The sequence below is a fragment of the Thalassophryne amazonica genome, chromosome 23, assembly GCF_902500255.1.
Source record: "Thalassophryne amazonica chromosome 23, fThaAma1.1, whole genome shotgun sequence".
Taxonomy (NCBI): Eukaryota; Metazoa; Chordata; class Actinopteri; order Batrachoidiformes; family Batrachoididae; genus Thalassophryne; species Thalassophryne amazonica.
Window position 1 is genome coordinate 34131844 of NC_047125.1, and position 27765 is coordinate 34159608.

At 43.2% G+C, this 27765-nt stretch overlaps 2 protein-coding genes across 2 annotated transcripts; one reads left to right on the forward strand and one right to left on the reverse strand.

The window, feature by feature from the left end:
• Positions 1-695: 695 nt before the first annotated feature.
• Positions 696-21142, reverse strand: mmp14a (matrix metallopeptidase 14a (membrane-inserted)). The gene is made up of 10 exons (XM_034164600.1): positions 20793-21142; positions 8560-8708; positions 8331-8453; positions 7721-8028; positions 7468-7629; positions 6154-6293; positions 5749-5887; positions 5473-5623; positions 5137-5252; positions 696-1792 (listed from the first exon to the last, which is right to left on the reverse strand). Exons 1-10 carry the CDS (start codon positions 20871-20873, stop codon positions 1473-1475), a joined length of 1689 nt encoding a protein of 562 aa, XP_034020491.1. The 5' UTR covers positions 20874-21142; the 3' UTR covers positions 696-1472.
• A 1083-nt stretch (positions 21143-22225) lies between these two features.
• On the forward strand, positions 22226-27451 carry lrp10 (low density lipoprotein receptor-related protein 10). Its single transcript, XM_034164597.1, has 10 exons — positions 22226-22292; positions 22949-23099; positions 23179-23211; positions 23482-23626; positions 23762-23955; positions 24087-24667; positions 24752-25188; positions 25279-25473; positions 25903-26032; positions 26240-27451. Exons 2-10 carry the CDS (start codon positions 23051-23053, stop codon positions 26849-26851), a joined length of 2376 nt encoding a protein of 791 aa, XP_034020488.1. The 5' UTR covers positions 22226-22292; positions 22949-23050; the 3' UTR covers positions 26852-27451.
• Positions 27452-27765: the final 314 nt, after the last annotated feature.

Sequence of the window (27765 nt, forward strand, 5' to 3'; positions counted from 1 at the left end):
GTTTAAAATGCTGCGACAGAAGAGCAACTTAAGTCACACTGAGGCCTCAAACTTTTTGTGCTTTTGAATAACCTGGTTAATGAACTGGCAAACTTAAAATTCATTCCATGCGTCAAGGTTACATCGTAGGAGACCAGATATGGTCACCTGGTGGCCCGGGGGCCGGACACAGCCTGTAATCAGTCCAGGCCTGAATATTGGAGGTGGTGGCCCGGGGGCCGGACACAGCCTGTAATCAGTCCAGGCCTGATTATTGGAGGCGGTCACCTGGTGGCCCGGGGGCCGGACACAGCCTGTAATCAGTCCAGGCCTGATTATTGGAGGCGGTCACCTGGTGGCCCGGGGGCCGGACACAGCCTGTAATCAGTCCAGGCCTGAATATTGGAGGTGGTGGCCCGGGGGCCGGACACAGCCTGTAATCAGTCCAGGCCTGATTATTGGAGGCGGTCACCTGGTGGCCCGGGGGCCGGACACAGCCTGTAATCAGTCCAGGCCTGATTATTGGAGGCGGTCACCTGGTGGCCCGGGGGCCGAACACAGCCTTTACTGTAGTGAATTCAGTCGTGAGATGAATTTTCAAGTGAATAAAAATGAACTATAAATGTTTCTTTTGATCTTATGACCTCCTGTCAACAGAGGGCGCTCACTTATTACTAATGCAACATTTTAAGACTCCTTTTTTCAGGTGTTGGTTGTTTTATCAAATAGTACATTACATCCTGAAATGAAGGAGTTGTGTTTTTCTGTTAAAAGGTCATAATCTTTGTTAAACATGTAATTCCATTCACAATATTTTTAATAATTTTTTTTGTTCATTCATTTTTCGGCCATTGTTGCCCATCCCTAAACTTTATTGACACGCTAAAGGAATATGGTGTAATATGTAATTATTGTGTTTTCTGTTCACATTAGCATTTAGCAGATGGTAGAAAATGATATTTCTCTGCTGAATAAAAAAAAAAAATCAGTTCAAACGATTTCTGCTTCAAACCCCAAATAAAACAATGTTCCTAAGAACGTCACAATGATTCAGTACTGAAGAAAATCTAAAGTGAAACGTGTTTCAACATTAGTTTAAATGATAGAATCGGCAGTTTTGCCGAGTTGTCCAGAGGAAGTACAGATTTTTATTTTATTTTATTAATTGGGCAGTGTGAGAATCGAGAATAAGTGGATCTTCCGTGATGATTCTCTGCGCATGTTTCTTCTCTGCGTCTGAGTTTTTTTTTTTTTTCTTTTTTTTCTGAAAACGTGACAGTACATGTAAAAAGTTAACAGACATTTTCCTGATTTTTGTTCGGAGGGCCATTTTCCCTCTTTTCTGGTAGAAACCAGCCCCCAACGTTGAACAAGTCTTCCTGTCTTCACTCATTTTTTTCTTTCCTCCGTCTTTCGCTCCAACGTTGCTCGGCCCTTTTTGTCCTCCTCTTTCTGTCCGTCTGTGGCAGTCTGTCAGTCCTCGTTCTCACCGTCTACACTTTGTCCAGCAGAGATCTCTGGCAGTAGAGGAGGCGCCGAGGAGTGCCGTACTTCCTGAAGAACAAAAGGGCGCCTAGAGTGGCCGCCACCAGCACCAAGAGGAGAAGAGGGATCACCACCGCCGCCGGAGGAACGCCACCTTCAGATTTGTCAACCTCAATGATGATCACTTCCTCCTCCCGCCCCTTTTTAGGCTCCTCCCCTTCACAGCCTATCCAGTTGGTGAGCACAGATTTGGGATAGCCGGACTCCACCTTCATGTACTGGTTGTTGAACTTCCAGTATTTGTTGGCTTTGTAGAAGTAGGTGTATGCTGAGGGAAACAGAGAGGTAAATTATTCTTTACTTTCTGTCATTACTCTCACTGACGTTTCTGTTTATGGACCATCATGGTCGATGCCACACCTTCTGCTATTTAGCCACCTGAAACATCTGCCTGCAATCCCCTCATCACACTCACTATTTAGCCTGTTAGTCATGTTTTCGAGATTGTTCCGGCCTTGTTGTCCAGGCTTCACCTCGTCTCCACACCGCTACAGGTAACCAACCTCTGCCTGGGTAATATTTTAGAAAAACCTGCACCACAACCTCACTAAAGAATTGTGTGGGTTAAAAAAATAATAACTGTCACAGTTGCTTTTGATTCCAACAAGTCAACTGTCTTTCCTCAAAAATACAGGTAAACATTTCCCAGCTCTAGTTTCCTAGTTCCAGTTTATGTTTTGGACTAGCACCTAGATATTAGGTGCTCAACTTTGGTGAACTTTGATCCATGAATTTGCATTCAAAAGTCCTCAGAAGGTGCCCAGACAGACGAAACTGTCCAAACTGGAAGCACTAATGTATTAGCTAGTTCTGTGTGCTACACTTTAATAAAACTCTGCTGCACAACCTTTTAACAAATGCCGAAGGAGCTAGTTTGTGGTCAATTGAGTGACTAGTACACTTTCTTACTAGGTAATCAACTTACTCTCATGGTAAGTAGCTAGCAAGATACCTACGCTAGTCAAGCCAGCTTACCTGGCTAGTTAGCATGTAGCTCCCATAAAAACAAGCTTTTTGAGCACTTCAGTGAAAAATGACAAAAGATTCTTGTGCTCATTTGACACCTTGAGGAAGTTGTGTAATTAGTGATGGTTTTCTCGGTAATTTAATCTTATTGTAATGAATTTAGACACTAATGTGTGATTACAACCCCTGGCAATAATTATGGAATCACCGGCCTCGGAGGATGTTCATTCAGTTGTTTAATTTTGTAGAAAAAAAGCAGATCACAGACATGACACAAAACTAAAGTCATTTCAAATGGCAACTTTCTGGCTTTAAGAAACGCTGTAAGAAATCAGGAAAAATAATTGTGGCAGTCAGTAACGGTTACTTTTTAGACCAAGCAGAGAGAAAAAAATATGGAATCACTCAATTCTGAGGAATAAATTATGGAATCACCCTGTAAATTTTCATCCCCAAAACTAACACCTGCATCAAATCAGATCTGCTCGTTAGTCTGCATCTAAAAAGGAGTGATCACACCTTGGAGAGCTGTTGCACCAAGTGGACTGACATGAATCATGGCTCCAACACGAGAGATGTCAATTGAAACAAAGGAGAGGATTATCAAACTCTTAAAAGAGGGTAAATCATCACGCAATGTTACAAAATATGTTGGTTGTTCACAGTCAGCTGTGTCTAAACTCTGGACCAAATACAAACAACATGGGAAGGTTGTTAAAGGCAAACATACTGGTAGACCAAGGAAGACATCAAAGCGTCAAGACAGAAAACTTAAAGCAATATGTCTCAAATGCACAACAAAACGAATGGGAGGAAACTGGAGTCAACGTCTGTGACTGAACTGTAAGAAACCGCCTAAAGGAAATGGGATTTACATACAGAAAAGCTAAACAAAAGCCATCATTAACACCTAAACAGAAAAAAACAAGGTTACAATGGGCTAAGGAAAAGCAATCGTGGACTGTGGATGACTGGATGAAAGTCATATTGTGTGTGTGATGAATCTCGAATCTGCATTGGGCAAGGTGATGATGCTGGAACTTTTGTTTGGTGCCGTTCCAATGAGATTTATAAAGATGACTGCCTGAAGAGAACATGTAAATTTCCACAGTCATTGATGATATGGGGCTGCATGTCAGGTAAAGGCTCTGGGGAGATGGCTGTCATTACATCATCAATAAATGCACAAGTTTACGTTGATATTTTGGACACTTTTCTTATCCCATCAATTGAAAGGATGTTTGGGGATGATGAAATCATTTTTCAAGATGATAATGCATCTTGCCATAGAGTAAAAACTGTGAAAACATTCCTTGCAAAAAGACACATAGGGTCAATGTCATGGCCTGCAAATAGTCCAGATCTTAATCCAGTTGAAAATCTTTTGTGGAAGTTGAAGAAAATGGTCCATGACAAGGCTCCAACCTGCAAAGCTGATCTGGCAACAGCAATCAGAGAAAGTTGGAGCCAGATTGATGAAGAGTACTGTTTGTCACTCATTAAGTCCATGCCTCAGAGACTGCAAGCTGTTAGAAAAGCCAGAGGTGGTGCAACAAAATACTAGTGATGTGTTGGAGCGTTCTTTTGTTTTTCATGATTCCATCATTTTTTCCTCAGAATTGAGTGAGTCCATATTTTCTTCCCTCTGCTTGGTCTAAAAAAGTAACCGTTACTGACTGCCACAATTTTTTTCCTGATTTCTTATAGTGTTTCTTAAAGCCAGAAAGTTGCCATTTGAAATGACTTTAGTTTTGTGTCATGTCTGTGATCTGCTTTTTTTCTTCAACCCCTGGCAAAAATGATGGAATCACCGGCCTCGGAGGATGTTCATTCAGTTGTTTAACTTTGTAGAAAAAAAGCAGATCACAGACATGACACAAAACTAAAGTCATTTCTAATGGCAACTTTCTGGCTTTAAGAAATCCTCTCCTTTGTGTCAATTGACATCGCTCGTGTTGGAGCCATGATTCATGTCAGTCCACTTGGTGCAACAGCTCTCCAAGGTGTGTTCACTCCTTTTTAGATGCAGACTAACGAGCAGATCTGATTTGATGCAGGTGTTAGTTTTGGGGATGAAAATTTACAGGGTGATTCCATAATTTATTCCTCAGAATTGAGTGAGTCCATATTTTTTTCCTCTGCTTGGTCTAAAAAAGTAACCTGTTACTGACTGCCACAATCTTTTTTTCCTGATTTCTTATAGTGTTTCTTAAAGCCAGAAAGTTGCCATTTGAAATGACTTTAGTTTTGTGTCATGTCTGTGATCTGCTTTTTTTCTACAAAATTAAACAACTGAATGAACATCCTCCGAGGCCGGTGATTCCATCATTTTTGCCAGGGGTTGTATCATTCTGACGTCACCAGGTTTATGCAAATGTGAAATATGCACTGTTAAAAAAAAAAAAAAAAAAAAAAAAATCAGGAACCTTTTAATGTTATGAAACTTTTTTAAAATGTAAACTATGAACCTGTGTTGAAACCACTGTTTGAAAATTCATCCTGAAGCTTGAATGACGTCTGCTGTCAGAATCTCATGGTTGATGTATCGAAGTAAAACAAACGTATTCAGAATGGACCAATATTAAAACATACTGTAGCTGTAAAACACAGAAACCCAGAAGTTCCATTTGTTACGCGCACACTCACATCCGTCTTCGCTCATGATGGCGGCTTTGATGTTGTCGGGTACACCGATCCACGTGCTGATGGGTTTCGGGTAGCCACTGTCCACCCTGCGCATCTGCTCGCTGAAACGGAAATACCTGGAAAGGCCGTAAGAAATGCAATGTGAGATATATGAAGGAAAGAAATCCTAATTATACAGCAGAGGGGTGTTCACGCAGAAAGCAGGTGGAGCAGATTTACAGGTCTACTTGAAGCAGAATGAAAGAAAATACAAGAAGACTACAAGCAACTCGAACTTACAAAGGAGGAAAATATGAATGTGAGCGAGGAAGTTCTTGAAAAATAAGTCGGACTCACTTTGTAGCCCTAAAAAAGTATGTCTGTCCCGTTGGCGTGTAGAATAGAGCAGCATCGATCTTGTCTTGGGGCAGACCGGTTCCCAGGTCTTTCAGGGTTTTGGGGGAATCCTGCTCTAAGCTGGACTCACTGAACACCCAATACCTGTCACCTGGAGATGGAACAAAAGGAAGACGATGAAAGAGGATCCTTTGGTCACCATGAAGACATGAAATACGGCTGCAGTGATTCAGTCTTCTTAAAACTGTTTTCAGTCTGAGCTCAAGCACAACCTACCCTTGAAGAAGACAAATTTCCCATCATCCCTCTCATAGGCAGCATTGATGTTTGAAGGCAAGCCCTTCCAGAAGTGACCGATCGGCATCGGGTACCCGGGCTGTACCTTGTTGTTGCGGAGGCGCCACAACCATTTATCCTGCAAACACATTTTAGGTGTTACATCAGCACAAACAATTTAGTTATTTTAAAAAATATATAAAATTAATTAAAAATTTATTTTAAAAAAAAAAGGAAGTTTCCTGATGAGGAGGTCGATCTGGTTTTGAGATTGGCAACAAGTTGGAATTTGTCCCCCTTATAGTCATCCATCCATCCATAGCCCCCCCCACCCCCCCACCCCACCCCCCCAGCTGCCCCAAATCTAGATTGCATTAAATATTTCATCTTTGAAAAAGGAAGCACCTTAAATACAAACTTTTCCCCTCGAAGGACAGCGATGGTGTCAAAGTGTCCCTCACAGATGTCTGGGCCATGGTCTGGTCTGGAGGGGTTGGTCTGCTTTGTGGGTTGAGGGGGAGGAGGAGGTGATCCAGACTTGCTTCCTATAACAAAGAAGAGATGGAATTTAAAAAATTTAGTTCATTTATTATCCACATAACGGGCACAAGCTGACTCATGTCCACAAGATGGTACGAGAATCAACGCCAATGTTCAACTGGTCACTTTCTGCAGCCTATCCGGGTATCCGGTCAGACTGGGAGCAGGCAAAGAAGTTCATCCCACACTTCCCTGTCCTCTGCCAAGTCTTTGTGGTAGATCTCAAGGTGTTTCCATGCCAGCTGGTAAATATAATCCCTCCAGCGTGTCCTGGGTCTTCCACGGGGGTCTTATCAGATGACCTCCCATGGGAGACAACCGGGGGGGTCCTCACCAGAGAAGTGAACCACCTCATTTCTTTTCAATGTGAAGGAACTGTGGCTCTACTCTGAGTCCCTTCTAAATATTTGAGATCCTGGCCCTGTCCGAGTGTTGGCCCAGATACCCAACAGAGGGACACAATTTCCACCTCAACATTGTTCTTTCAGTCATTACCCAAAGCTCTTGACCATAGGTGAGGATAATAGCGTAAATTCACTGGTCAGTTGAGAGCATCGCCTTCTGGCTCAGGTCTTTCTTCAACATGGCAGTCTGGTACAGCGTCTACAGGATCTCAGACACTGCCCCAATCAGCCTATCAATCTCATGTGTCATCTTACCCTGAGATCCTTAAACTACTCTATTGCACTTGGGGAAATAACTGCCCTGACACAGAGCGAAAAACCCACCCTCTTGAGGACCATGGTTTCCGATTTGGAGGTGTTGATCCTGATTCCAGTTGCTTTACATGCCTGCCCTGTGCAATGATCCTGGGGGGGGGGGTCAAGAAGAACTGGACATTGTGAAGAAGGACTGACCAACCCAGCAGCTCGCAGTCTTGTCACAGCATGAGAAAGGATTCATGTGGCACTTTGACTCCAGCAGCTCCGGGCGGTGCAGCACCTTTTTGTTCTGTTTGAACAACATTGTAGTTTGTGTTTATAACCCGGAATTAATGTGGCTCTACAAGTAAATGGCATAGAGGGATTCCTGACTGTTGTCAAAAGGACTACTCTGGGAACTAGCAGACTTTAGGAAGTTGACATGTTCCCTGTGGTCTTACCTCTGATGACAGATCAACACTGGAAATAAAATTTGATAGGGAAAAAAAAAAAACTGTTCTAAGGGAAAACAACTAACCATAGATTGCCTGGATGCCTCTGCGGTCATCATCAGGAAGCTGGAAGCTTTCTGTGTCGAACCACTGATAGAAGGGAGCCATGATGGCAGATGGATTATTGGAGTGCTCCAGTCCAAGAGCGTGACCCAACTCATGCACAGCTACCAGGAAGACATCATTACCTGGTGAAAGATGGTTAAAAAACATGTTTACTGTAGAAAGTCCATTTCTGTTAGTCTTCAGTGGTTCACCATATAGCCCTGGGACTCTTACCCCCCTGGTCAACATTCCCAGTGGTCCAGGGTTCAGCCAGGTCAAAATGTGTGTCTCCACCAATGCCTTGGCCAGGGAAGTAAGCATGAGCCAGGAAGCCACCTTCACCATCAAATGGTGTGCTGTCACCATGGAAGCCCTCTGCAAAGGAGAGCATGATGTCTGCAAACTTGTCCACCTTGTCCCTGATGTGGCTGTAGGGGATTTCCCTGAAGGTCAGAGGGATAGCGCTTTCCCAAACCTTGAAGGCTTTCCGGATGGCTTCGTACGTGGCCCGTTCCCCGACCTTGGGCGTGTAGTTCTGTATGCTTTGGTAGAGAACAAAGGCAGCAGGATTTAAAGCAGAGAATCTCAAAAGTCACCTTGATACCACAAGACAAAGAGAACCAGACTTATGTTTTGGTATATTAAAGTGTAATCCAGAATAAATTATTCCACACAAATAGTCACTATACTCAAATTTTAAAGGAAAAGTTTGTTAATGCCGCTCCTGTTTGTTCTGGACCACCACGGTGGATCATTCAAATATTTCATATTCTGTTCAGATTAAAAACTTGACATCTCCTCAGATTTATCATAAGTCCTTTACAGTATTTGCGTGTAGACGTACCTGAACGTCACCTCGGCTTTGTCCCACTTTAGACCCTGCACGGCGTATCTCTTCCTCCGCAGGTTTGTTTTCAGTTCTGGTCCAAATTTATCTGGGACGCCACACCGCGGCCGGCTCATTGCCCTAGAAACACCAGAGTAAAGTTCCCAATTTCCAAATAAAATCTGAGTTAATCACATGAAAGTGAGCATTTGGGAACTATTGGGTGATTCCTCTTGTGGGGACTTACTCTAATGTGTTGGCATCTATGGAGCCAGTGACGGTCAAGCCGTAAAACCTCTGCATGGCTGTTATTGCTGTGGCGATGGACTTGGGCGAGCGGATGGCTTGGGCTCTAACGTCACCTGGAGGCAGGTAGCCGTACTGCTGCAGCCAAGCCTGGTAGAGAAGAGTGTGAGAATTAAATGTATGTCAATGTAGAGTCTGGACGTGATGGACTAAAACTCTTAATTATAAATAGCGATGACATGCTGTCAGAGTGTTAAGGTTCTTTCATGTGGTGAGTGATCTCAAAAAGAATTGGATAGGAAATGGACTTCAAAGTTTAGATGTTGTATTGAAAGGTGCCTACACTGATAACAGAGTCATCTAAAGCAGTGCTGGAGTCTTCGAACAAACCACATGCACCAAGCCCAGATTTCTCCCTGCATTAACTTTTATTCCTGAGTCAATGCCGGCCCCCATGTGGGCGGTCCTTAGCCTGCCATGAGTCGGTGGCTATGTGATTGGCTGCAAAGTGATGTAGGTGAGTATAAGTGGGTGTCGTGCTCACGTTGCATTCAAGGTGGTATGTAAAAATTTTATGGTGTATTTGTATGTCGGCGTGCCAAGCAACAAATCAGTGTGTTCCATCATGTTCCAAATGGATGCGAATACTTTGGTTTTATAAGTTAGACAGCAATAAAAAGCAGTTAAGTTAAGATCAGATAATAGGACCAAATGCAACCCCAATTCCAATGAATTTGGGACGCTGTGTGAAATATAAATAAAAACAGAATACAATGATTTGCAAATCCTCTTCAGTTGAATACACCACAAAGCTAAGATATATTCAAACTAATAAACTTTGTTTTTGTGCAAATATTTGTTCATTTTGAAATGGATGCCTGCAACACATTTCAAAAAAGCTGGGACAGTGGTATGTTTCCCACTGTGTTACATCACCTTTCCTTCTAACAACACTCAATAAGCGTTTGGGAACTGAGGACACTAATTGTTGAAGCTTTGTAGGTGGAATTCTTTCTCATTCTTGCTTGATGTAAACTTCAGTTGTTCAACAGTCCGGGGTCTCCGTTGTCCTATTTTGCTCTTCATAATGCGCCACACATTTTCAATGGGCGACAGGTCTGGACTGCAGGCAGGTCAGTCTAGTACCTGCACTCTTTTACTACGAAGCCACGCTGTTGGAACACGTGCAGAATGTGGCTTGGCATTGTCTCACTGAAATAAGCAGGGATGTCCCTGAAAAAGACGTTGCTTGGATGGCAGCATGTGTTGCTCCAAAACCTGGATGTACCTTTCAGCATTGATGGTGCCATCACAGATGTATAAGTTGTCCATGCCATGGGCACTAACACACCCCCATACCATCACAGACGCTGGCTTTTGAACTTTGGACTGGTAACAATCTGGATGGTCTCTTTCCTCTTTTGTCCGGAGGACACGATGTCCATGATTTCCAAAAACAATTTGAAATGTGGACTCGTCAGACCACAGCACACTTTTCCACTTTGCATCTGTCCATTTCAAATGAGCTCGGGCCCAGAGAAGGCGGTGGTGTTTCTGGATGTTGTTGATATTTGGCTTTCGCTTTGCATGGTAGAGTTTTAACTTGTACTTGTAGATGTAGCGACGAACTGTGTTACGTGACAATGGTTTTCTGAAGTGTTCCTGAGCCCACGCGGTAAGATCCTTTACACAATGATGTCGGTTTTTAATGCAGTGCCGCCTGAGGGATCGAAGGTCACGGGCATTCAATGTTGGTTTTCAGCCTTGCTGCTTACGTGTAGAAAGTTCTCCAGATTCTCTGAATCTTCTGATTATATTATGGACTGTAGATGATGGAATCCCTAAATTCCTTGCAATTGAACGTTGAAAAACATTGTTCTTAAACTGTTGGCCTATTTTTTCATGCATTTTGTGGTATGCATCATAGAACACTCTGACAGGAGGATGGTAACATTCCTATAGCAACACTGAACATGTGGGCTAGCTTGCAGAAAAGCTATAACAGAATAATTTGCTTCTGTGTGCATTATTGCTGACAGAACTATGGTTTGTACACACATGTTGCTTTTACATAATTACTGATTTGTATTATTGGTTAGTGGTTGTGCTATACACTATCTAGCATGGGAAAAGCACTAAGCTAGGCTACTGAGCTAACTCGTGTAACACTACTGCTACCCAAAAACACATAAGTAAAGAGTGTGTGTCTGTTTGATCCAGTACTGACTTACCCTAGACTATAAATGATACATTTTTTAGTACAATTCATAAAAGAAAATAGAGCATAATTTTATAATATTATCTGCAGCACTGCTAGCAAATCTGCAAGCTAGCACAGGCTTACTTTACTGCTCGTTCTAATTAATGTGTGACACTTCTAGAAAAGAAATATATCAGCAGGGAATGCGTAGAGACACACTTTAGACAAACAGGCCCATCGGGTACCAGTCTGTTTATGTCTCTGACATTTCCCTTTTCTGTCTCTGTCATTCTGAGAGATTATTCCATTAATCTCTCCTCTAACATTCTGAGATCTTGATCACTTTTGATCACTTTCCTGTGATACTAATGTTTCTTATGGAATTCTTATCTTTGATCCTGATTGCTAATGTTTGATTCTTGTCACGTTTGTATGTCCTGTTTGTTATCTGTTCATCTTTGAAGCTTAAGGATTTTTTTTTCCGTTTGCTTGCCTATCTTGCTTTGATCCTGTCATCTAACCTTCGATCCTGAGGACTAATCAAATTGGCAATCATAATCATCAACTCAAACAGGATCAAAGGCAAGGCTCTCATCCTGCCGATGCCGATCCAAATTTCTTTCAAATAAAATCATGTAGTTTTCAGATTTTTTGTTCATCATCTTTGTTGGAGGTAAATATGAGCCCTATTTAGTTTTTCTTTGTATTTCTAAACTGAATATTACTATATTATTCTATGAAAACATACAGTTAAAAGTTGCAGAAAAAGTCTGTTTTTAAAGAAATTTTAAATCCTGTCGTTTTTATCTTGAATTTTAAGTTGCCTTTTAAAAGAAAGGGACAGATGACTCTTTCATGTAAATAAAAAATGTTCTGTTCTAAAACTATTTGCAAATACACCATAGTAACAAAGATCAACCCCCAAATGTTATAAAATCTGATATGCTGTATTCAGGACTTTGTGTTTTACTTTGACTTGTTCTGTTTGCTTTTACAGAGAATCACCATAAAACCTAAAGACTCACCCTGAAGACAGTCAACCTACAGGAGGGATTATCATGTGTATCATTTGGTGTTTGTGTGTTTTCACAGTTCGCTTCTTGTTGGGACCTGCTTCTATGAGCTCAGCTGGCTCAGACACCAGGTACGAAACTGCGTTAAGTTCATTGTCTTTTCTTTACGCGTCCACATACTCCAAAGAAATCTTTAGGGGTGACTTTGTCGTGGGGTTTTGGAGAGATGAGGGAGGAACTGAAGGCCAAATAAAAGCCTGGAGTGCATCTGGAAAGTCTTCACAGCACTTCACTTTTCTACATTTTGTTATTTTGCAGTCTTATTCCAGTAAATTCATGTTTTTCCTGTCAAAGTTCTACACACAATACCCCATAATGACGATGTGAAATAAGTTTTTGTTTTTTTTTTTTTTTTTTGTTTTTTTTTGCAAATTATTAAAAATAATAATAATTAGAAAAACAAACAAAAACAGTTTTTCATGTTGTCATTATGGGGTGTTGTGAGTAGAAGCTTGAGGGGGAAAATGAATTTCATCCATTTTGTAATAAGGCTGTAACATAACGAAATGTGGAAAAAGTGAAGTGCTGTGAATACTTTCTGGACGTACGGTAAATGTGAAAGCACTGATGTCATTTTAGTCACAATGAGCCAGAACTCTGTCTCGACTGTTGTGGCCAACAACTCGCCATCATATGATGGAAAAAGAACCACTTTCAGCTCCAGCTGTGTTCTTCAAACCAGCTTCTGAAGACCTCTGTCCTCGCGCTCTTTTTGTCCAACAGAACCACAAGTATTTATCTTTACACAACAAAGGCCAGCCTCTTCTTTCCACAGCTGTCTGTTGGTGGTCCAGCGATGGGCGTACGATTAAACACAGCTGAGCTTTTACACATTCTCTAAACCACAGATATCTCTGGTTCCACAAATATAGCAGATTTTATTTATTTATTTTTGCCAAAACTTCACCAGCAAGTGGGGAAAATCCGAGAGATGGAACTGCAGTACCTATGTGGGAGTACATAAATGTACATTACGGTATACTGCTCGAGTACACACATCTACTGTAGCCTTGGTGAGCAGCGATGCTGGAGAACAATGAGAGCGTTCACCTCGCTCTTCAGTCCTGAACACTGAAACAATTTCAACTCTTTCATCTCTTCATCCATCATTTTGTAACCAGCGTTGTTTTTTTTGGGGGGGGGGCAGTCTCCGGCAACAAAAAGATATCAGCATCACCAAACACCTCTGTCCACCAACCTCATGACTCCATGAGCTCCTCCCAAAGGCTAAGGACCAGGAGACACGAAGGTCACTACTGTGAGACTCACAGAGGACGTTTCCTCTAAACATTTAGCAGCTGGTGAAGGTCGCCCGAAATGTGACGTTAAAACGTTCACTCTGTTCCTTTATGTTCTGTCACTTTCACTGGTTACCAGTGTTGCCACAGTTACTTTGAAAAAGTAATCCAATTACTCATTACTGATTACTCCTTGAAAAAGTAACTTACTTACTTTACTGATTAGATTACTAGTTACTTTTTTAGTTACTTTCTCCAGCTGCCCACAACAACCCTCTGCCACCTCAACATGACAATGATACCTGTTTTGCCAAAACTCACTTTATAATCACCCTTTCTTGACTTCAATGAAAATAAATACTTGTTTTATAAAAAGTAAAATAATCTTTCTTGACCTCATATTTAACTGTTGACAGCACTGTAACAGTAAAACTTGCAATTTCAAACCTACATTGTTTATAAATGTAACTATTACATTTTTCTAACATTTAAATTCTCTCTAAACATTTTACTTGTCGAAATTATTATTATTTTAAGTAGTATTAGTAGTTGTAGTAAAAAAGGCTTCAAATCTGGACCTTTAATCTAGTGGTGTTGGGGGGGGCACATCCCTCCCCCACGCCCCCATTCCATCTGGATTCGCCCCTGCTTTGGCGTTTGAGCACAAAGAATGGATAACATTTATTTATGCAGAAAACATGACCAGATTTACAGGTAAGAAATTTTTATTGCGTTTTCACATCATGTGGTCCTCAGAAAGAGAGTTAAGGTGCATTTGAGTGGAAAATAGTGTTAGTTGTTGATGTCGTGGAGGATCAGCTGTTTTTAACGAACAGATACAGAGCGGCTCAGCTCAGAATTCTAAATAAAGGAGGAAAAAAAAAGCATAAAATGTCTTTGTAAAGCTCAGTGCAGGTGTGCTGTTGTCACCGCGCTTTAAGAGGTGAGGACGAGTCGTAGCTGCAGAAAACTGCAGATGAAAAGCTCACAGCTCACTTAAAGTGGGCAGTCCAGTCGAACCCCGACCTCCTGCCCACAGACCAAGTTTAATGCTGCTGTCGACCCACAATGAAAAATAATAGTAACACACAGTGACTTAGAGAAGTAACTTTAATCTGATTAACTGATTTGGAAAGATTAACGTGTTAGATTACACGTTACTAAAAAAAGTGGTTAGATTAGAGTAACGCGTTACTAGCATCACTGCTGGTTACAACATGTTCTGAGGTGATGTCCTTCAAGACTTTGTTCCCAATGATGTCAAAAGACCTGGCGTGAGATCACCAATGCAACAACAAAGATGACTACATGTTAGCCACAAATAATTCAGTGCTAATCTGCCCCTAGTGGATACATGTTTAAATGTTTGTACCTTTTAAACATATTTTTCTTTTGTAAGAAACCGTTAAACTGACAGGGTGAGATGGAAACAACTGGTCTACTCTGGTGCCCCCTAATGGAAGCAGTTGAATTAACAACAGACCAATAAACTGCTGGACAGTGAAAATGTAACAGAAATTAGATTTAGTTTATTGGCAGAACAATACGATGGAACAGGTTTTCAGAGAGACTCCGCCCCCCCACCCCATCCCAGCTGAAATGTTGCAGAACCGCCGCTGTGTCGAAGGACTTTCTCTCCGTCTCCGAGCTGACTGCTGCTAGTGTGTCTTGCGGCTCCAGTCTGGTGACGCATCTGCTTCTATAAAAACACTCCCCACGCCACTGGATGAAACATTACCCCCCCAACCCCATCAAGACCTCCACTTCTCTCACCAAACCACTCCTCCACTCTAACAGGATTCTCTCCGTGGCCTCCGGTCAGGACGCCAGACCTCCCCCTCCTACCTGGAACTCCCAGCAGCCGCCATCAAAGGTTCTATTTAGTGAGACTTGTCCATGGCTGGTATTGTAGGTCTTTGGCTAGCTGGCTACACGTGTGGTCAGAGGGCTGGCTGCTGCTTCAGTCAACAGAATGCTGAGTCTGTGCAGAATGTGGACACCATGAACACACAGACAAAGTATGTTGTAAATGTGGTGGAAATGGTTCCATTGTGGCACCACTGAGACCGTATATGCAATGAAAATATAAAATATACTTTAAACTGTCTGCATGCCCACGGTTCATCTGGCAGCAGATGGATGGATGGGTGGGTGCAGCATGCAGCCCCAACACATGCTCACTGACCTGCCTTGCTTCATGGCAAGGTTTATAGTAAGAAAAAAAAAAAAATCCCTCAATCCAGGAAGTATCCACACGTGTTAAACTGTGGCATGACTGTGACTCATCTGGACGCAGACGCCACATATCACTCACTCCCTGTCACACACTGCTGTAAGATCACACAGAGTTAGGATTTGTTTACTGGCTGCACTAAATTAGTCAACCACAACTTCCTCCAAGACTCGTGACAAAAATATCCACATTTACATCAGTTGATCTTTTAGTGCAAAAAGACAGAACTTGTATGGACGAATAAGGTCTCAGATGTAGACTGACTGGAGTGGAGTGAAGGCAGGAACCTGCAAGCACACGTGTGTTTAGGCAGCCAACTGGAGTCGCACTGTTGCCATCATATAGCAAACTGACAGTACATTAACGAAACTAAGGCTGGGTATCGAACTTCAGTTCTTTTGTGACACCGACCAAAATGCTTCGGTCGTACCGAGTATTGAAACATTCCAAGTTTTGGTACCCAGAGGTTAATCACGTGCAAGAAGAGAGGTCTGCAGCCGTCCTCCCCTCAGCATTCAAGTTCACCTGTGGATGTTACAGAGCACAAGGAGCCTGATTCAAAATCTCCTCCATCAGACTCCACTTCAGCTGCAACTTAGTACGTACTTGAAGCAATGAAGCACTGCTCCGAACCACTGCTTTGTTGGTTTTTGCTTCGCTGCTTTCAGAAGCGGCAAATCCGCTTCTTAACCCCTCTCAGAACCATTAAAATATGTCAATCATGAGTCACTTTTGTGTGGATTAAAGTCACTAACTGGGACTCTTGGCTTGTTGTGAGAAAGTAAAAAGAATCGTCCTTCGTTCTGTTCTCACTCTCCAAACGCTGCGCGGCTCTCTGCCGAGTCAAGTTAGAAAGATGGAGTCCGGTCGGAATTAATAACTTTGAAGCGAATCACTGTTTAAATAAAATTGCACCTATTTCCAAATGTTGTAATACAAACAATAAAGTGCAACTGATCAAAATGTTTTTTTCCTCCCAAAATGAGACGTCCTGCGCTGACGTGCAGCAGCTGAGCTCAGCTCAGACACTATGTAGAGACATTCATGCCAAAATGTCTGAAAGGAAATGCTTTTGACAAAAACTACAGTGTTCTTTTGCACTGGAAATTATTTATTTTTCTGTAAGAAAACTGCTTGGAGTGGAAAATTACCAAAGCTGAAAAACAAAACTCAAGATTTGTACTACGGGTAATGTCATTTTCTTTTTGTTAGAACTGATCTTATAAAATAGGTATCAAAAAAAGTATTGTTCAGGAACCGGTATTGAAAATTTTTGATTGATACCCAGCCCTAAACAAAACCAACACAACTTCCAAGTGGGATCTCTGTCAGCTGACAAATGTGTCGTGCACATTTAGTTGTGCACTGCAAGGGTAAAGTGCTGTTGTGCTGCTGGCTAGAAGATTTATGTGGTGTCCAACCCACCAGACATGATGGTCAGGCTGGTCTTTATTATGCTCAAAGATGACCAACGAGCGTCTGTGTGTGTGACATCACAGATTTATAGCAGCTGTGACTGTGTACATATCCATGTTTATATATATATATATATATATATATATATATATCTCGCTTTACAATAATGCCTCACATTCACCCCAGTGTCAGGGTGCTGCCATACAGGGTGCTCACTACATACTGGGAGCAACTAGGGGATTAAGGACCTTGCCCAAGGGCCCTTAGTGATTTGACAATCAGGGATTTTAACCAAGGATCTTCTGGTCTCAAGCCCAATGCTTAACCATGAGACCATCACCTCCTAAATGAGATAAAGACTGCATAAGGTGTCGAGTCGATGACCTGATTAAACACTTTTACTGCAAATCTCGATTTCTGTAGTCAGAAAAAAAAATCCTGTCTATTTTTTTTTTATCTCAGCAGGAAGGAGAGAATAAAAAATGTCAGCCACGTGGTCACAGAAAGATGTGAAGTCCAGAGTTGACCCGGTGCAGGAGAGGAAATGTCATTAGATGGAAGAGCAGCAAAAGAAAACCAGTGTAAGGGGAGAAAATACGTCTTAACTTAATTGTGAGGAGACGAGGCTGAGTCAGTCCTTCCTATTGGGGGCGGGGGGCAGAGGTGACCTAGTTAGCACTCGCACTAGATCTTTGTAATTTAGGATTTTTTTTTTCCTTTTTCCTGCAGATCAATATAAACAGAATCAGAGAAGATTATTTTTTTTGCACATTGAAACTCAATATTCTGACGCCGTCTGATAATTTGACATCTTCAAGACACGCAGCCTCGAAGGTTCATGACCAAACCCGTCTTTAGGGACCAACTTTTGGCACGAGCGCTTGTAGTGTTCAGGTGAAGACAAACACACCTGAGCAGAGCTGGAATCAGAATGCAGCATGTCCACGGTTCGTAAAGGAAGGACAACCTGAAAGGCTTTAGATGGTGTTTATGGATTTGGAGAAGAGCTCTGACAGAGGGGTCCACGTCTACGTCAGGAGGTGCACGAGCAGGACCAAAGACGTGTGTGAGGAGTGTTTGGGCTCACAGACTGAGAGGCCCTTCTCACTATCTCCAAGAGAACTTAGAACTGTCCCACTGTCAAACCATCAAGAGCACCAGGAGTCTCTCATGGACATTTGGAGCCCTTTATACCCACTTTTCAGAAGACCCAAAGCTATTACCCACAGTTCATAGTGTTGTGACATAAAGTACAGGGGTACCTGAGGAAATCCATGAGCCTGGAAAAGTGCACGGTGACCACCTTTAAGCCTGTGAGGGATCAGGGCTTAAGGCTTAGTTCAGCCAGTATCTGAGTGAGTCGAGCTTCCAGTTCCAGGAATCTTCTCTAAGCCTTTAGCCTCTTCATGTGATGGATGTGCTGATTTTTGGGCTTGAAGATCATGGTGTCTGCAGCAGCTGAAAGGAGGAAATGGGCTTTGGAAGACAAGATTGATGGTTAACATGAAGATAGTATAGCTGAGGTTTAATTAAGATCCAGATTCAGGAAGAAGCTGGAAGACAAAGGTACTGAAGATGTTGAAGTTGGTTCAAGGGATGAAAAGTACTACAGGTTTTGTGAATGAAGAAATAAGGCAAATGTTGAAAGCCAGGTATCAATGCTACAGGGAGCTGGGACAGCGGAGGTCAAGAAGTAAGAAAGTAGAAGAAGAAGGTGGATGTATCAGGAATGAGATTGCTGAGGTGGAATAAGAGTGATGAGAATGGACAAGAAAGCAGAGAAGGAACGCCAACATGGAGAATAAAGGAGAACCTTCACAGAGGCTGAGTAGGAACCGGGCTGATTCCAAACATTATCTCGAAAAAGTTCATCTACCTCGAGTTCATATTCCACACTTGTTCACTTCATGGTGGAAAGTTTGTTTCTGATCCGTATGAACGGCTAATTGTTTGGACTGTTTCATGGCGACTTTGCCTGCTTGTTTCACCAGAAACCTTCACTTTGATGTAAACAGCAACAAGCCCTCAGCTGGAGGTGAAGATGATGGAACCCAGATGTTCTGAATGGATTCAGGAGGCGCCCGTCTCCAGGAAATCTTCAGGATACCTTTGGCTACGTAGGAAGGATAGTGTTTTAGACTGGCGTGTTTTTGTAGCTCCCCTCCTCCTTTGCTGACGATGTCCAATGCAGCGTTTTATTAGAACAACAAAGAAAACGCTGAGACAAATCAAAACCAGATGCAGATACTCAGACGCTGCAGAAACCATGAAGTGAAGAATTCGGATTTTCTATCTGGGTTTGGCTTTTTAGGCCCTGTTGTTGTTCCCCCCCCGCACTAAAGCTACACGTGATGTCACGGATGTTTATTGTTTGTCTCATTATCTTCAGTTGTCTTTCTTTTCTTCTTTCATTTGATCCCAGGTTTTAGGTCTCTGGTGATGTCATTGGATAATGAAAGTTTATCTTCTGCATCCAGACGTTTGCGACCGCAGCTGCCGTTTACACCGGATCAAACCCACAGTGACACACAACCGAGCGAGACATTGACGTTGTGTCTGGTGTCTCACGTTTATTAAAGCGGCGGCTTGTTAGCCGGTCCTGGTTTTGCCACATCGCTCGGTGAGCGGGTCTGTGTGGCACCAGAGGCCAGCTGTGGGGCCCGTTAAAGCGTCTCGCCCCCTCAGGAGGCCTGGAGTGACCTGACCATGTCTGGTTTGACTCACATGCCAGCAACCTGTGGTCAGTGACTAAAGTCCTCCACCTCCTTCCAGGATCCCGTCCTCACAGAACTGCAGCCTTTTCCTCCACAGTCTGTATGGATTTGACACTTTTCTTCCTCTATCAGGGACAGATTTTGATCCAGAGGTATGACCACCAAACGTGGACTCTGTCAGAGGAGTCACTTTCACCTGCCTTTGGGCAGTTCAACTCCTTTCCTACAAGGAAGTGTTGATTCGACTGAAGTAATAAATCTGATCTGCTGATCTTTATTACACTGCGCCCCCCCCCCCCCCCCCCCCCCCAAAAGCCCAAACTCTTAGGCCATAGGATGGAGGTTGTGAGATAGAAAGTAAAAGAAGAAGAAGTAAGAAGAAAACAGACTGAATCTAGGCTCATGTCTCCCATGTGCCTTCTAGCACACTGTAGTTTAAACTTCATGCCTTTGTTTTAAAAAGTCCTTCTCTCTGTTCCACCCTGAAGCTGTAGAACTGGTGAGAGGACAGACAAAAGGGACACCATGCGCAGTCTCTCTGATCACAGCTCCAGAACCTTTTTCTGGGTGTCTTGGTGGCTTCCCTCACCGGTCTGCTCAGTGCACATTCTGCAGACAGATTTCTGACTTGTCTCAATAAAACTGGCAATAAAAGTGATTACTTATGACCACGGAAATCGGAGGGACGTCCAAAATGTCCACAAGTCCTCAGTCCTCAGTGATGAATGTATGTTTTGGTTCAAGCTGAAATTCTGCAGGACGACAGCTTAAGTCCCCTTACCAAAAAATAGTACTGATAAGTATATAAAAAGTAAACTAGAAGTATACTTGAAACATACTTGCATATACTACTTTTTGGTAAGGGTCGTCCCCCCCCCAAAAAATGAACCACTGTCCAAATATTTATGGACCGGACTGTTGTTCCTGACCGGAAATTATTGATCAGATATAAACGATAAGAGCACGTGGAGTGTGCACAACAATCCCAGAATTCAGCTTTGTCGTATCATTTAAAAAGAAAATAAAAAAAAATCATTCGAGTTCCAGAACCTGAACTGATTTTTTTTTTTTTTTTTTTAACTTGCTGATCCGGATTTTGAAGAACTGGGGTCCAAATCCGACAAAGATTTCAACGGTCAAACACCAGAGACGAGATTAAAAAAACAAACAAACAAAAAAAAACATTTAAAATAAAACCATTGTGTTAAATATGTTACAGTGTAGAATCAGAAAAAAAAACCTGTGGACAGCAAAAACCAAAACCCTGATTTGATACAATAAAATACAAGTTACGATGATGAACCGTCAGATAAATGAACTTCAAATATACAGAAAAATAATATTTTTCCAGCTGACTGACCTCCGCTTTGAGAACATCTGCAGCCGCGGAGCTGAACCCGAAGCAGAGCGCACAGGCCAGAGAGAGGATCCGGATCCGCATTCTGCACCAGTATCCACACCGCGAACCTTCGTCCTCACGCACCGTAAAAAACTGATCGAGTCCACGTCCTCAGTGTGGTTTTAATGAAATAAGAACAAAAGTGTCAGTTTGCGCACGGAGACGGTCGGATTTCAGCACAAAAACAACTTTAAAAACCAAACACAAAGTGCTGACATGATCCGTGCCGAGTGTTGCCCAACTTTGTCTTTGCAGACGTGGTCAGACAGAGATGGACTGTCCGCTGGATCTCCAACCCCCGAACCCCGGATCACTCCAGATGTGCGCAACGCTTTTTTTTTTTTCTTTTTTTTTTTCCTGTGACGAAAGCGATCACTATCAGCCCCCCCCCCCCCCACACCCGATATATTCTATAGTTTTCCAAACTTTACACACACACAACTCTGTTATTATAATAATAATAATAATAATAATAATAATAATAATAATAATAGAGGTGTAGTCATTGGAACACACACCTCAGATGAGGCAGACCACACTTTTACTTAATCCATGGATTATTTCATAAAAGAAAAAAAAAAAATACTGACAAACGCTCAATCTGGCATTGTTTAGCAAATAAACAAAATATCTGGATTAAGATCAACACCATAATTTAATGGTTTATTTTTTGATTGAGGCCACACCCCTCCACCAGGTGTCATGAAAATCAGTACGTATTTTTTTCCACTAAACATAACCTAATTAACAGATAATAATAACAATAACAATAATAATACTTGTTGTAATAAAAACAGTTAAATTACATAAAGTATATAATTCAAAATTTCGAACGTTTATGTAAAAAACAAACAAACAAAAAAAAAACTCGACATGAGTGCACTGGCAAAAAAAAAAAAAAAAAACAAGGTTAGTCATGATTACTGTATTTAGTTAAATTAAGATTACTTCAGTAAAAACAAGTCACAAATTATTTTAAAAATGCGACTCTGATAACAAATGAAGTACACAAAAACAAACAAAAAAATTCACACACACACACACACACACATACATACATACATACATACATACATACATACATACATATATATATATATATATATATGGAACTGAAGGGGCATTCTTTCCATTTGAGACTCCACATCCTTTTTATTTTATTTTATGTTTATTTTTTAATTGTTGCTTGGTGTTTGTAAAGAGTCGACCAACAGCGTCATCTTGTGTTAAGACGTAAAACTACATCTTACCGACTGTAGTTACTGACAGTCGAAATATAAACTGTATGTTTAAAACATTCGTCGAACGGTTGAAATATGAATATTTTGCAAAAAAAAAAAAAGTTTTATTTTATGAATGAAAAGAGACAAACCCAATAGGCGCCGCCCACTGTCGTCAGGCGCCGGAAACACCCGGAAGTAGCCCAGTCAGAACTTGTCAACAGACGGGTCGACTGATAAGGTATATTGTACTCGACTCTCCTCTTTTTAATCGAGTTTTACCCCTTTTCACGTACACATTAGTAGTCTTTCAGCGTCAGTTTCCTGAGTGAACACTTAGAAAATGTTTGTTCGGAGTGTCGTGTCCCAGACAAAGCGAACAAAACCAAGACGGAATCAAGGATATTAGCTTTAGCATTTAGCTTAGCTAGCTAAGCTAGCCGTTAAATCTTCCTCTTCGAAGCGAAACTGCCTCAAAGGACGTTATAAAATCACAATCCAGGGCTAAACGAAATAAGAGATTTAACACAGAGGGAGATGAGCCGAAAGACTTTAAAGTGGCAGTTTTTGGCGACGGGAACTAAACGGAAGGAAATCGGTTTGTGTGTAAACTCTGCCAGACTGAAACGAATCCGGATCAGAATAAACAGTTCTGCCAGACGTCTGCGTGGATGTTAGCTGGATTTATTAATGCGATAGTTAAAGAGGAATGGTTGAGAGCAAGGATCGTTTTCATTATCAATTAGTATGATTTCTGTTTTGTTTTTTAAGGACCGTACAAGTGTTTTGACAGAAAACAAAATCAGTCAGTCTCATGTATGACGGATGATTTACTGTTAAAAACGTTTTGTTTGTTTGTTTGTTTGTTTTAAATCAACTGTCTCTTTTCCATTACAGATGAAGTCATCCTGAAGAAATCTTCCTGAAATGGCTCTTTTCTGACTTTTTTAAAACACTGTTTTAAGTCTTCAAGTTTTATTTTTTCAGTGGAAAAGCACAATGGTAGTCACTTACCGCCTCTGTGCCGTTTTGGTTTTCTCTGTAGTTGGTGAGTGGATTTCTGTGGATTTGTGTTTCTGTCTGTGGCTGCTGGTCCCTGACTTGTTCTGTTGTTTTTCTGTTTTCAGCTTGGAGCTGTTTTAAACCGGCTCTGTGCTCTGGTAAGGAGACAAACTGTCACTGGGGTTGCATGATATGAAATCAGTTTTGTATCTAATATTTTATGAACCTGTCGTTATTCTGTAGCCGTAGACCTGCAACAAATGTGTTTTGGTCTTTTGGTCAGTTCAGTTGTAGTTTTATTGTAGTATTGTTCAGGTGTTGAGCTGATGATGTTTTCTCTCACAACATGCAGACGTGACACCATAAAATCACTCATAGATCTTAACTGAATTTCTATCCTCTTGTACCTTTGTCCTGCTTTTCCTCAGCCCGATGTGGGCGTTCCCTTCAAGTGTTGGATAGTAAATGGGGAGAGATCAGGAGTTCCGCTTACCACAGCTGGTCCAACCGCTTTGTCTCTACCTCCGACTGCTGGATCATCAAGGGTTCTGAAGGAGAACCCATTATTCTCAGGTACAGCTGCTGAGGAGTCTTTAAACACAGTCCAAATGAAATCATGAGGCCTGCTGCACATTAGGAATCAAATCTGAAACGTGTAATGTTTTTTTTCGATTAAAGTTCTTCTCTTTTTTCTGAATATGTTCTCAGTTTTTCCCAGTTTTCTGTTCGGTGCAAAAAAGAATGGGTGTCTATAAAATCTTCAGCTGGAGGTGAACCGGTTCTTCTGTGCGGCTCCACGTTGCCACAGCCGATGGAGTTCAAAGGGGGAAACATCACAGTGATGCACCATTTCCTCCCACATCTGTTTCCTGTGTCATCATTCCGGCTGAGCTACGCCAGAGGTGTGAGAGCGTGGCGCTCTGTTCTTCTGTGCTAATGATGTGCTGCGTGACGACTGACAAAAGGAGGAAGTGGTTGAAAGGTGTGCTTATCTTTTTACGATGAAGTCTGTAATGTTCTGTGTTTGTTTTAGACACTGCTGAATGTCCAGTGCTGTCCTTTGGGTGTCTGGATGGACGGTGCCTGCCCTACACGTGGCGCTGTAATGGCCAGGTGGAGTGTCTCGAGGACGGTACTGATGAGCAGGGCTGTGATGAAGAAACCCGGACTCCAGAACCGACTGGGATCTTGGGGTCTGACGATGCACAGGGAGAACAAACCAAATCGGAGGTGTCTGCAGAGAGGACCCGTGACACGGACAAACACAAGAGCCCAGACAGGTCATCTGAGAGGGATGCTGATGCAGATTTCTGGGCACTGCTGAAAGACAGGGGGGACAAGGAGCCTGAGGTGGATCGAGAGAAGCCTCTGGACCGTAGAGAGCTTGTTGTGACGCCCACTCCTGTGGAGTGGCCCTGTGGAGGCCTCATCCAAACCTTCTATGGGACCTTCTCACCTCCAGCCATTCGGGGTCCTCCGCTGTTCTGCGTGTGGACGTTGGACCCTCAGGACTCCAGACCCCTGAGACTGGATCTGCAGCAGTTGGTGCTGGGGCCCGGGGACACACTGACCGTCACCAACGGAGAGCAGGGCAACGGGGACGTCATTAAAACCGTGAGTCTGAGTGATGCTACAAAAACGGTCTGGATCCAGGAATCCAGACCTTTAACACACCATCTCTGTCTTCGTCTGTTTCAGATCACAAGCACCTCAAATTACAAAACGGTTCAGGTTGAATCGCACACGGGCCGTCTGTCGCTGACTTACAGGACTTGTCCAGGCTCAGAGGGCAGCGGCTTCAATGCCACCTTCCGTGTCGGAACCTACTGCCCGCCGTGGGAATTCAGGTGCGGCGGGGCAGCGGGCGGCTGCTACACACAGGAACAGCGCTGTGACGGTAAGTGGGACTGTCCTGAGACGGGGAAGGACGAGGAGGGCTGCAGGGGCTGCTCCCGCAACCAGTTTGCCTGCGGCATGACGGGTCAGAGGGCGGTGGTGTCCAGTCACTACTCCGGCAGGCCGGTGTGTTACCCAGTAACGGAGAGATGCAACTACCAGCTGTATTGTGCCGACGGCAGCGACGAGCGGGATTGCATCATATGCCAGCCGGGGACCTTCCATTGCGACAGCGACAGGTTAGTGCACGTCGCTGAACCCGCTACGTGAACACGAGTCCTCATTCCTGCACGCTCGTTGACACAAACGACTCATTGTCATGTCTGCAGGTGTGTGTTTGAGAGCTGGCGCTGTGACGGCCAGGTCGACTGCAAGGACGGAACGGATGAGCTGAACTGCACCGCCTTCCTGCCCCGCAAGGTCATCACCGCAGCAACAGTGGGCAGCCTGATCTGCGGCTTGCTGCTGGTTATCGCCATGGGCTGCACCTGCAAACTGTACTCACTCAGGACCCGGGAGTACAGGTCTGACGATCACTTCAGTCTTTGTCCTTTGAGTTTATTTTTGTTTTTCAGAATTTGTCTTTGTATTGCTTGTTTGCTGTCGTGCAGCATTTTTTGTTTTTGTCTGCATCAGCAGACCTGAGCTCTGTGACTTGAACCAGACTTTCTGCTGATCGCTGAGTCAGAAGAAGCACACTTTGTTTTTCTGGTGTGTAGTTTCCACACAAAAACAGCCTCCAGGCTGCGTGTCATAAACCGTCACCTTCACGTCCGCCCTGCGGCACCGTTATAGTCAGTGTCACCGTCAAGAAGTCGGCTTAGTTATTACCCAACTGAATTATTGTGCAGTTTGAAATGATGGACTTTTAGACAAAGGACAGCTCTTTGTGTGTGTGTGTGTGTGTGTGTATAAAAAACTTTTTTCTTTATTTTTTGTTTGTTTTTTTGCAGCATGTTTGCTCCAATCAGCCGCCAGGAAGCGGAGCTGATTCACCAACAGGCTCCTCCCTCTTACGGTCAGCTGATTGCCCAGGGGATCATCCCTCCAGTGGAGGACTTCCCCACCGAAAACCCTAATGAGGTGAGAGAGCGTCTCCTCCTTTAACACTCGTTTATCTCGTTTAAAGGATACCACATTGTGCTGTTTTTACTGAGTTGCGCCGTTTCTTCATTGCTGCAGCATCTTTCACGCTTTAAAATGCTGAAAAAAACCCAAAACTGGCTTGTAACTGATTTTCTCTTATTTCTTCTTCTCCTGTCTTTCACGTCACCCGACCCTCCACGCCAGCCGTCATCTCTTTCATTAAGAGGGATTCTCCAGCTCCTCCGCCAGGATGCCGCCAACTCGCCACACCGCAGGCGCAGGCCCCGCTTCGTCCGCCGGGCAGTGCGCCGCATGAGGAGGTGGGGTCTAATTCCCAGACCTCCCTCTCGTCCCACTCAGACGTCCGGCTCCGGCCAGCAGCAGTCGGACACGCCCCCTGCCGGTCAGGAAGTGGGTCAGTCCACTTTGCCGAGCTCCTCATCAGCCGTGGAAGCGGTCAACCAGCCGGCGCCTCAGAAACTTGGCCTGTTGGTGCGCTCAGAGCAGCAGCAGGTGGCGCCATCTCCTCTGCCCCCGCCTCCTCCTTCTCTCCAGCCTGTTGCTTCCTCGCCTCCGCCTCCGTATGCTCCCCCAGCACCGCCCGCAGGTGCTCTTCGCACGCCTCTGAGCAGCCCCTCCCTGGCCTCCATCTTCCACACGCTGGGCCTGAGCATCTCCCTCTTCAGAGCCTCACCCTCCTCCACCAACTCCATGCCCCTCTCCGGCTCCCCTTCCTTCTCCTCGGACGACGAGGTGCTGCTGATCCCTCTGTCGGAGGACGCTGCCTTGGAGGACGACGTGCCAATGCTGTCCTGAAGAAACGCTGCTGGGTAATCCGGTCTTTCCAGCTTTGTTTGAACTGAAGCACAGGAGTACCGCCTGGCGAGACTCACCTCCCTGTGCCAGTCTGGTGCCTTCTCTTCAATCAGACCATTGATTTTTGTTTTGTTTTTAATGCGTTTGCGTCTGTGTGTTAGCTGAAACGCATGCTTTAATGTGAGTTTAATTCTGCCAGCGTGCACACTGAAGGTAAACTTTTGCACAAAACATTCTTCCTCATCCCACCCCACCCCCGAGGCAGACCGTTGTCCTACCGTAAGGTTTGAGGCATGGTGACAGAAATGTCAGTGCACGTGTGTGGATGAGTTTGCATTTTAGTCTTTGACGGCGGAGAGTGTCGCCTCTATGTACTTCTGCCACTCGCTGATATTCTTGAGAAAAGAAAAAAAAATCTGCTCCCTGTTTAAGTGCCTTTTTGAGGAGGTTTGTGTAGATGATGCACGTTGCACACACTTTATCACACACACACACACACACAATCTTTTCAGTGCCTGATTCTGAGATACTGAAAGGTGAGAGAATTGACAAAAAAAAAAAAAAAAGTCCTGAACTCGAGGGAATGATGACGTTTTGACACAGCAAACTTGTGGTGTGCCATTTGTATGACGGAGTGTTAAAAAAAAAACCATCAAGGTACAGTAATGACATTTATTTATTTTTTTAAACTCATTTTGCATTTTGAGAAGGAAGTCGAAATGTCACAAATAAATTCAACACAGAACCGGAAGTTGCATTTGTTTAAAAGAAGAAAATCCAAAACTAATAACAATAATAAATCCCTTGTATGACCTTTTTTTTTTTTTTTCTTAATACTCCTTCATGCATTTGTATTATTATATTGTTTTTTTTTCCCTTTTAAAGTGGTTTTGTTTGAATGTATTTGTGTCTGA

Excerpts from the sequence above, each read along its gene's own strand:
- lrp10 (XM_034164597.1), top strand. The coding sequence starts at position 23,051 with ATGGTAGTCACTTACCGCCTCTGTGCCGTTTTGGTTTTCTCTGTAGTT. Across the intron at positions 23,627-23,761 it reads GGAGAACCCATTATTCTCAG|TTTTTCCCAGTTTTCTGTTC; the intron begins GTACAGCTGCTG and ends ATATGTTCTCAG. Across the intron at positions 24,668-24,751 it reads ACGGGGACGTCATTAAAACC|ATCACAAGCACCTCAAATTA; the intron begins GTGAGTCTGAGT and ends CGTCTGTTTCAG.
- mmp14a (XM_034164600.1), bottom strand. The coding sequence starts at position 20,873 with ATGCGGATCCGGATCCTCTCTCTGGCCTGTGCGCTCTGCTTCGGGTTC. Across the intron at positions 8,454-8,559 it reads ATAGATGCCAACACATTAGA|GGCAATGAGCCGGCCGCGGT; the intron begins GTAAGTCCCCAC and ends TGGTGTTTCTAG. Across the intron at positions 8,029-8,330 it reads AAAGCCGAGGTGACGTTCAG|CATACAGAACTACACGCCCA; the intron begins GTACGTCTACAC and ends TCTCTACCAAAG.